The sequence below is a fragment of the Mesitornis unicolor genome, unplaced genomic scaffold (genome assembly GCF_000695765.1).
Source record: "Mesitornis unicolor isolate BGI_N332 unplaced genomic scaffold, ASM69576v1 scaffold18292, whole genome shotgun sequence".
Classification (NCBI taxonomy): Eukaryota; Metazoa; Chordata; class Aves; order Mesitornithiformes; family Mesitornithidae; genus Mesitornis; species Mesitornis unicolor.
This window is the reverse complement of record NW_010168711.1, coordinates 8,964-19,698: the sequence shown is the minus strand read 5'-3', so window position 1 is coordinate 19,698 and position 10,735 is coordinate 8,964. Positions and strand designations below refer to the sequence as shown.

The 10,735-nt window shown below is 37.2% G+C and overlaps 1 protein-coding gene across 1 annotated transcript in view; it reads left to right on the top strand.

Moving 5' to 3' along the window:
* The window catches only part of LOC104536499 (DNA excision repair protein ERCC-8-like), a gene marked incomplete at its 5' end in the record, with an annotated part of 9,387 nt that extends 7,808 nt beyond the window's left edge, over window positions 1–1,579 (top strand). The window contains 2 exons of the mRNA XM_010179123.1: window positions 292–378; window positions 1,526–1,579. Of these exons, the coding sequence (XP_010177425.1) occupies window positions 292–378; window positions 1,526–1,579 (141 nt within the window). The remainder of the gene's footprint in view (window positions 1–291; window positions 379–1,525) is intronic.
* Between the last annotated feature and the right edge of the window lie 9,156 nt (window positions 1,580–10,735).

The window sequence follows — 10,735 nt, the reverse complement described above, 5'->3', positions numbered from 1 at the left end:
TTTTCAGGAGACGTGAGAGAGGGAAGAAGAAAAGTGCATTTACACAATAAAGTTCATTTAAATGTGGATGTTGCTGTTTTGGTGAGCTATGTGAGGAAAATATAGAAACTTATTAATTGATTTAGAAAATAATTTAAAATAGTGTTTATCAAGATTATAGTACAAAATTAGAAATTGTATATTTATCTATATTTTTAAATAAATGTTTCATATGCTGTTTCTTCTAACATTTTATCTGTGTCAGTCTTCAGTAAACTTGTGTAAAAGTAGTTTTTGCTTGCTTCCTTAAAGGAACTTTATAGTTGTGGCAGAGATCACAATATCCTTTCGTGGATACCAGCTTTTCAAGATGCAGACCTTGATGACACTTCTGAAAGGGTAATTAATTTGTTTGAACTTTTAATGAAAGTTATATTTGGAGGGAGGAGGAAGGGAAGTGAGGGGTTGCAAATTACATATGAAGTATGTGTTTCACCACCAAAACTTGTAGAAATTCCTAATTAGGAGGAGAATCACCTGTTATTTCTGTGCAATCTTTTGATTGTTCTGGGGTTTTGAGAGGCCATTGTCTTTCGCAGTCTAGTAAAATCTTTTGCAGGCTTCTAGCTTCTCACTTAGGTAAAACTAGTACTTCTCATTTGGCTATCAGTCTTTCAACTTCTGCTGTAGCCTCCCTAATTTCCATATTGTTTTCTGTAATTTATGCTATTTTGGGATTGGAAAGGTGTTAAAGATTGTGTTTTAAATTGTTTAAGAATATACTGTGTACTAAACATTAAGGCTAGAGATGTCCTACTTAATACCCAAATATTTTTGATGCAGAAATACAATAAAGAAGATTCTAAATGAGCTTATTTTAGTGTTATATTTAGTGTTTATACTGTTAAACTATACCTGCAGTTTGACAATGTTGTAGATGAGCATTGCCTCTGAAAGAAGCAGTTCTGCTGTCCAAAGGCCACTAGTTCCTGCTCTCCCTTGTATACTAGGACAGCTATTTGAGTGCTGGGATGACCAGAATCTGAACCCAGGATAGAAGTAAACAACAAAACTCCTACCCCACATCAGAACTGATTCTGTGCACTGCATAGCTGCACAGACATTTTAGCCTGACTCTAGGGAGGCTAAAGTTTGTTGGATGTGAATAGAGGTCAGGACTACTTTTTGAGACAGTATGCTGGGCCAGGGAAGTTATGAATTAAAACCAGTGACAGAAAACAAACACAGTAATATCTGTCTGTTATATTTTATGCCAGACATTGGTAAACCTTCCAGTCAGTGCTTCAGATATTTTTGTTGGAATTGGAATTAAATTATGAAAATAAACTACTCTTTATCCAGTCTCTAATTGGCAAAATGGCCCAAAAAGTGGTTTAAAAAAATCCAGTACCCATGAGAGACACTAGTTTGTCTATATAAAGTAATTTAAGAAATGCCTTTTGCATTGCCCTTCTTTGATTTAAATATTTTTAATTAAGCAAACCACTGAGAGAATTTCTATTTTCTTTAGTTTCTGCCTGACCAGCTTTTAAATCCAACATATGAAGATACATGGAGCAGCAGTGATGATGAAGAATGAATTTCAGTTATGTGCTGATTTAAAATTGACATTCAGGCACTGCATTCTCGAACTTTATCTACAGAACTGGATACTGTTGGATTTATTATGACTGGATTTTTGGTACAGTTCTGTCTGAGCAAGTGCTTTCAGAAAAAAGTGTCTACTTTCTGGGTTTCTTGTTATGGTTAAATCTAAGGGATTACCTTTTCATACTTGCTGACTTTTTTACACTTACCCTTTCACATTGGTGTACTTTATTCAATGTTGCACTAATTAAGGTGAAATAAAAGCACTTGGGACCAGCAATTGTTTCTGGTATCAGTAATACATAAGGAGATAATACCTTTGTTTTGAGAGGCATGATACAGAGGATTTTTGCCTGAAGGAGGACTAGCTCAGATACTTCCAGATTATTTTTATCAATGTCTAGATGGAGCAGACTGTGTCCATTTTCAAGTGATTATGTGCTGTGGGACCCAACAGCATTTTCTGCCTGTTACTTGTACTTTCAGTTTTGCATAGGTTTCTCCATAAATGCAGTGTTCAGTTCAGAAGGACATATGGTTGGGATTACCTATTCAAGTATTTATATGCTGAGCCCATCAATTAGTATCTGAATCTGTCCTAAAAAGTTTAAGAATAGAAACTAGTTTAGAGTTTTTGTTGTTCCTGTTAGTAGGCTTTTAAGATCAGTCTTATATATGGATCTCTTACACTTCCCAGCCAGCATTAAAAATTCCTGAACAGAAATAGGCTTGAGGTACAGTACAAGGCAGCGTGTGGATCACATTTCAAGTTAGAAGTATCAAATCTAGTCCTTCAAAACTGTTTTCATCTGAATTTGTGCTCCTAATGCCCGCCTTGTTCTGAAAAGGAGGAGCTTTGTGGTGTTACTGTCTCATTTCAGTCACGGGTTTGTGCTTAAGACATAATGTAGTCATGAATCTAAGAGCTGTCTTAGAGGTTCCTAATAGATGTAGATGCAGCTCTACAGAGAAAAAATTCCTTCCAAAACAGAGCATATGCTAGGATCACAAATTTAAATGAAAGGAGAAAATAGTGTACAAATAAATGAAAAATAAATTATCTGTATAGTGTGTATTGTTTCTGTTATTACTATGCATTTTAGAAGTAATTCACTGTGCTCCCCTATTTGAGTATCTATGCAAAATATAGGCTGTAAGTTTTTATCTCAATTTAGAGTCTAGCATTATAAAATGATACAAAGTGAGGAGTAGGCATATAAAGGGTATCTGAATTTCTAAAAATGTGCTCAGTAAATTATAGAGCTACTTATCAAAGAATTTTTTTTTTTCATTTTTCTTTCAGTCAGTTTTCAGTTATCAGTGATGTGACTATAAATTATGTTGACTTTAAAACAAACAAAAAACCAACTTAGAAAACCCCACCAGCTCTGTGGTGGACTGGGAATGGTATGTAAATGGGAGAGGTAGAAAATTACATTTATTTAAAAAGGTGAGAAATCATAAAAACTAAACCTATAAATAAAAAATGTTTCATTACTTCTCCAGCTTTTTTCAATGCCCTTTCTCAACTGAGTTCCTTTTCCTGTGCTTTGAGTACACAATTACTGAGTTTGGAAGGGACCAATGTCCTTGCTTAAAACATGGTCACCTGAAGCAGGTTGCTCAGGCTTGTGTCCAGTCAAACTTTGAGTATCTCTACAACCTAAAAACCTGTTCCAGTATTTGAGCATTCTTAGAGTAAAACCTTCTTCTTAGGTTTCAATGGAGTTTTCTGTATTTCAATTTTCACCCATTGAGTCTTCTTCCACTGAGAAGAGTTTGACTTTCTCTTCTTTACTCTCCCTTTCCCTGGTGCCATCAGATATTTCTGCACATTGGTGAGATCCTCCTGAGCCTTTTCTTGAGGCACTCCTAATAAGAAGGATGGCCTCCCTCATCCTGCTGACATCTTTCTTCCTAGCTGTCTTCCTGGAAACCCAGGATGTTTTTGGCTGCCTTTGCTGCATGGGCACATTGCTGGCATATGGTCACTTTAATGTCTTGCAGGAGAGGCTTCTGGTAAGGGCAATTAAAAACGTGTCACCTGGGCAAGAATCCAGGTGCATTCCACAGTCCAGCACTTGCAGACCTTCCATTCTCTTGGTACTAGCCAGTATCTCAAACACTAATTTATTTGAAAATTCTACTCTGAATAGTGGCATATATGTTATGATTTTCTTCAGTACTTCTAGTTTTCTGTAGATGTAAACTTATTTTTTTTTCCTAGGAAAATAAAAGTATTTTTTTGTTTCTGCTGCATTCTTATGGTGGCTGTACTTAATTACTAAAGTGTTGGTGTCTTGCAAATGAAAAATTTAAAGGACACTGAAGGTATGCAGTATATTATTTTTCACTGGAAACAACTAAGTAAACCAACAGTGTCAGGCACAGCTGTTCATCTCTTGCTTGTGTGCAAGTTAAATGTGATAATTAAATCTTACATCCCCTTCATTTATGCCCATTCTACTTCTATGCTTATAGCATGTATATTTATAGTATCAGAGCTCTTTCAGAACCAGAAATGCAGGAAGTAGAGTATTATAGACTTAATTGCACTTTCCATCCTTATGTCAGTAAAAAAAAACCACATTTGAAAATCCAGTTGGGTGCCAAAAGGGGTGCTGTATTCATGTTGAAATTAAGTTAGTCACTTGAGAGGCAACTAGCTGATTCTGAGTTCCTGTTAAAAACAGTAAGGAAGTTAAAAGTTTAGAGAGCTTAGGCTGTGATGGACTACAGTCTTACTGCAGTAGCAGTACAGGGATTTAGTAGTCACACTTTACATCAGAATATGTAGAAAAGTGCTTTCATCTTTACAGGCTGTTCTAGGACCTGACTCTTGCTTAGAAGAATTACTTCGCCTGCAAAGGCAGAGACTTTCATTTGAGCTTTATACAGCAGGTACCAAAGAAGGAAAAGAATTTATTTGTTCTTACAAGACATCAAAGAATTTCCTTTCCTTTCTAGCCTAAGGAAACAATGGCGGTGGGAGTCAGTTCGAGCCAGCCCAGCTGAAGAAATCCTGAGAGCCTAATAAAAGCCGCCTTTAGCTTGAGTGAAAGTTGAGTTCTACAGGGACAGCAAAATAGGACTCTGATTATTTATGTCTAGGTTATGATGCTCAGAAAAAACCTGGTTCTTTTTCTCTTCTGTACAGAGACCTGGAAGAAAGCATTAGCACATGAGAATTTAAATATGGTTAACTCCCAAGTGTTGGGAAGAACAAGTTTCTTTTCGTTTTCTCTGACTCTGGTATACAAAGACAAGACTAAAAATGTAGGGATTTGTTTGCCACTTTTTTTTTTGCATTGTTTGGATTTGTAGTCATGTCAGGCTCCTTGCTGCATAAAACATCTGGTTTTTTTATCAAGAATGAGTTCCTTATAGGCTCAGTCAACTTAGGGCCCAGAATTGAAGACCCCTGTTATTGTGAAGTTGAAAAATTCTTAGATTTGGAAGCATCAGTAGAATTGTCTGTTGGGTTTTTTTCCCCTTCTTGCGTTATAGTACTTACTGTGCCCTGAGTGGAGAAACAGAGCTATATATGTCTATGCACACAAGATATAAGTATATTTAAAATACCACTGCTTTGGCCCATTAGAGGATAGTTCTTGGTTTTCTTCCTACCTCATTTTAAATGCAGGTAAAGGTCTAAGTGTATGCAGTCGAGAATTGTATGCTCTTCAGTGCATATTGGCCTAGCATCTGCCACAATGAATGAGTAAGCCTACTGTTAGCTTAGTACAAGTAAAGTGTGAGATACATAGTCAAGTTATGGGCATATCAGCTAAACCATGGAAACTGTCCAGATAAATATTTTTGGTGTGTAAAACATAGACTACTTTAACTGTTTTTAGTTCCTATAAAGAGCTTGAGTATTGGCCATGTGCTTAGCCACTGAGATGTGTGCCTAGGTTTGACACCTGAGAGACATTCTTGAAGGCAGTATATTGGTTTCAGCAGACAGCAGTTGCTGCTTATAATACCCAACTAAACAAAAGTATGTGAAACGGATCAATGAAGCTTTTTGTGTAGTTAAAGCTGAGTTACGAAATTTACATGTCTTCTTCCATCACCCCTTTGTTTTGTTTTCTTTTAGTCTTATTTTATAAAAACAGTGGGAATGGAGGATAAAAAGGGGTGACTGAATGGCCTGGAATTCAGGCAGGTGCATAACTACTCCCTAAGCTTCATCCATTCTAATCATATCTGCATGCTGTGTAGTCAGCCTTACCCACCAGCCCACACATGCTGCTGAGATGACAGCTAACCAATGTTATTCACCATGCTGGCAACCCTCAACCACCCCATCCTGCCAAATTCCACCAAGCCCAAGAGACAGTAATAAAAATATTTGAGGCTATTAAGGAAGGTTTCTATTTACATAGGAAAGAATTTTTTAATTGCATAGGCATATAGCTTTGTTCTTTATTTTCATTTTATCACTATTTTCTTTCAAATTAAGGCAGAAAGAAACAAGGTATTTTTAATCACACGTTTTAGCTCTGTGCTAAGGAGGTTTCCAGTCAGTCACTGAGGTCTGTACATTTGGAAGGTTATAAACCCACCCTTTTCTTGCAGCTGTGGGACAGAGATGCATCTGCAATCCTAAACAGGTTTTAGAGTAAATTTCCTCATGCCAAATTGGAGATTAAAATCAGAAGTTTAAATCAGTACAGCCTGTTATTTTTACAGCCAGATGTTTGTAATCTAGAGTAACAAGTTTAAGCAAGAATGGGATAATTTATTCAGCAGCAAAAATAATATGCCTTTGTTTAATACGAAATAGATTAATGTGGGGGGGGAAAGACTGGGTTATAAAAACATTTTTTGCTGTTCTCAGCAGCCACATTTGAAAGATATAAGCATTTTCCTCTTACTGCAAAGTATTCATTTAACAGGATTCTTTCTTTATATTAGTTACAAGTCTTAGCCTCCAGCAAAATTATTAAAACATTCTAAGAAATTTTGGATTGATATTTTTGGAAAAGTTATCACAAAAAAATTGATAATAAATGCAGAAATGTCAATGATCTCCAGCAGGAGCATAATATAAGAATAAACTTATATTTAGTAGCCAGCCAGTTCCATTTGTATTTAAATTTTAAAGTTGACTCTTAATCCTTTCTTAGGGGTGGGCTCTGAAGGAACTGTAGCAATGTTTTACTTTCATCCACACAAATAGATCTTGGTCTGTATGGTGGATCTTTCATCTGTCAGTGCTATTTTAAGAAAGGGGGATAGCCTTGAAAAAAATGGAGGAAAGGAGAGCATTTTCCTCTAATTTGGGGTATGTATGTTCTGCAGGCAGCAGCATAATCTAGAGATGTTAACTCTGCCTTATGTGAGCAACCCCACCACATGCTGATGTACCTTGCTGCGATGCTGCATCAGTTCACCTGTATGGATCTTGATACTGCCACAGCTAGATGACTTTGTTACTGTGCTAATATGCTTCAGGCCTGTTTTCTTGAGACATTCTGTGTCAACAGAATGCACAATGAACAGCGCAGTTTGGGGAGCCTACGTCTGCTGTGATAAATGATAGGTGTATGGTAAGAATATCAAGGTCTCATGTTTTGTGACAGTCAGTAAGGAGTGTCTCGTGTTACTCAACAGTTAATTACAGTTGCTATCACCTCCTACACTGTTCTGCAACACCTCAGGAAATCAGTTGATTATGATTCTCATGCTAGCAAGCATGAAAAAATGTTTTGGGACTTTATAAAATAGCAGATTTGAATGAAACTCGTTTCTTTTGACCATCACTGTTTCTTCCAGATGGAGAATATGGCTCAGAGAATATATTCTTGTATTATGGCCTATGTGAGTTGAAACTAAGCATCTTAAGTATCCAAGTGGTCTGATGCTCATCTGTGGTTTTGCAGTGCCACTAGTGCAACAGGACCCTTATACGAAGCAGTTCTTTGGCACATCTTCTGTGGGAAATAGTTGCATTTGGCACTTAGACTGTGTTGCATGTACTTGGGGTATTGCATAAATTGTTTCCCAAGGAAAAAAAAAATGGATCTCTAGAGTTGTATGAGAATTTGCCATCTGAATGCTGTGCATCATTGTTTATAGTTTCCAGAGCATTTAATTGTTTTGCAGACAGCTAATATACCTGAGGGAATAAATGAATGTTTGAAACAACTGCTCCATCCTGTTCTGCCACTATGGATAACTATTAAAGTTAGGTTGACTAATGAAGTATATCAAAGTCATTTAAATAATACTTAGTGATGGACTACTCTATTAAATGTAGATACCTCTGAAACATGTTCCCTGTTGCCATGGTGCATCACCAAGGCCAGTGCTCACTCCTGTGGTGCCCTGATCTCCCAGATCATGAGGCAAAGATCCTGTCCCTTGTGGGCCAGTGCACGAGAGCTGTGAAAGCAATGGCTTTCACATTGCTGCATCTTCCCTCTCTCTGCTGTGCTTTACCTAGGGTCAATTAAATACAAATCTTGCCTGGTCCCCAACTCTTACTTTCTCTCTGTCTCTCCCCAGCAGACTTTTCATAATTACTGCTCTTAATTTGCAACTCCTTTCTCTGCTGCACACAGCCATGCCCGTACACAGCTCTCCAGGCCAGGACTTAATCCTGACCTGTCTCTGTACTGAGGTCCTCAACCTTTTAATCTTCCAATATTGTTCATCAAGCTCTTCTGCTTAAAACTATTTGCTTTTGAAATATCACCCAACCTCTCTTGGCAGTCCTTTAGCCTGTCCTTTCCTTTCTTCTCCATTTCCATTTGGCTGGCATGGCTACGTGCTTAGATGCATACAGCAGTTTGCCAGTACCAAAAGTGTTTTGAGCAGAGGAACATGAGAGCTTTGATCTGAAAGTCATTTGACTATGTTAGAGCAGAACTGTAGCCACAAAATAAGGAAAATGGGAGGGAGATTTCATTAGCTTTTTCATAAGCCTTTGTTAAAATATACATGCAGTTTCTGGAGTAACGTTAGCTGGTTATTAACTTACATGGACCTAGTGCAATATTTTTCTATGAAGAAGCAGCTCATTAGTTCCCACACTTGCAGTGTTCATTCATTAAAGTCAGTAGAAAAGAGTTGTCTTGAAAACCTGGTATTTAAATACTGTTTTAATTTTATATTTGACCTATGTTCATCATTATTTTCCCTAGTCATCTGCAGCTTCTTAAAATCTTAGTCATTAACAGAAGTGATCATATATGTTCAGTCTTTTATATCTAAAAAGAGACTTAATTAAATAAAAATATAGCTGAAATATTGCAGAAATCTTTGAAAATCAGCACCACTAGTAACTGCCATGTTAGTATTTCTCATTTTTATAACTTTGTGCAATATAAAACAGCTGCGAGCTTTGATGTTTATCCTCATTTGTAGATGCTACTTTTCTGTGACCTTTCTTTACCAAAATTCATGTTTCTGCCTTTCTTAAATGCCACTGCTCCTAGTCCAAACTGAATTACTTCAGTTCTCTTATGATTTTCTCACTGCCTTGTCTCTTGTGACCCTATCTAAGACAAACAGCCTCCATGATACAGAGCTGCAAGCTCCGCTTCATCCAGCATTATTTTACCACTTTTTCCTTTATTTATAAAATCTGGCCTAACTTTTTTTTTTGTTCCCAGAGTCCACTAAACTTCATTCCTTCACTTCCCATCTTGATGGCTTCCTCTTCACTTACTCCTACATTTCCAATCTGTCACCTATTTAATGAAAGATACCACAAATTTTAAGGTAACTTCTGTGCCAAAATAGAGCTATTTTTTTATATTTGCTTTTTTACCTTCTTTGTATCTTTGCTTTTGTTCTCTCAACATATCACCTCCTCTTTAAATCACTTTTCCTTCTCTTTAATACATTCAGTAATTCTTACCTAACCGTCCTAAATAAGCTTTATTCACCTACTTTTCCACAACTGTCTCCACCCTTTTTACTGTCTACTACCTTACTCCAAGCTGGTCTACCCAGGTTGTAATTTTTAACTCTTACCAGATTTCAAGACTCACTCTGTCACTATGCCTTTATAAAATGAGTCAGACATTTATTTATGGTTACCTCTTAAATATGTATGAGATGTTTCTGCATTGTGCTTTCAGCTGCATCCCGTGCTTTCTGTCCCACTGTCGTGGGTGTTGTATGCCACCATTAACCCAGAAAATCTACAGCTGACCATAGCTGACAGACACTAGACCTTGCTTGTTTTGCATGATCACATCATCCACACCTCTTCCTTTCTACTATCCTAATGCATTAACTGCTTCACTGTATCAGGACTTGCATCACTCAGTACTATAACACAGGTATGTTAAGGTTATGAATGATTTCATATAGGAGGTATACCTTCATCTAACATTAGCAGAAAAACAAAACGGCGTTTCAGTACATCCACAGGTGCTGATATCTAAGGTACATTGCATTACAGTGCCTTGACAGAGAAGCTTAACTTTGTTAAAAACTGTTGTCAGAGCTGCTTTGAGGAAAAGGAAAGTACTCTCAAATCTTATAAAATCAGATTGTGCTGCACAAAGCAGAGAAGATTTTCTTGACTGGACTCTGCAGAAATCTGCAGGTAAGTAGATACTCTTTGTTATTCCAAATCCACCCAGTGTTACCTGCTCAAAGCTATTCATGTGTTCAAAAAGACAAAAGCGTTACCAGAGATGACAAAGTCAGGAATGGTCAGCAGAAAGAGCCCTGTCTGTGTCTCCACCATCTCTACACCATAGCAGCCACCAGAGTCTGCAGTGCCTGAGCCCCTCAGGGCTCACTGTTAGGTGAAAGACTAGTCTAACAGGCACAGGAACGTCCTTGGCAACTGGGTGAGAGAGTTCAAAATGGTTAAAATTAACTTAGTCTCACCTCTCCTCAGGTCAAAAGAAGGAGGGCTCTAGTGCAGAACTAGATTGCTTCTTTACTTCCCATGCATAAAAATCGTGCTATGCCTTGGCAGAGTCTTAAAAACAAATTCAGCATAATTGAAAAATTTTGTTTTTTTTTAGGGAAAGTCCCCTGCTTTGTCTTCTCTGGTTCTTTCTTTCCTGTTTTCTATCTCATCCATCTCCCTTTTATGTTACTAAGACTATTCTCATCCTCCCCATCTTTCTTTGTAGCCTGTTTGGAAAAAAAATAAGGTGTTTTCTTAGGAACTCTA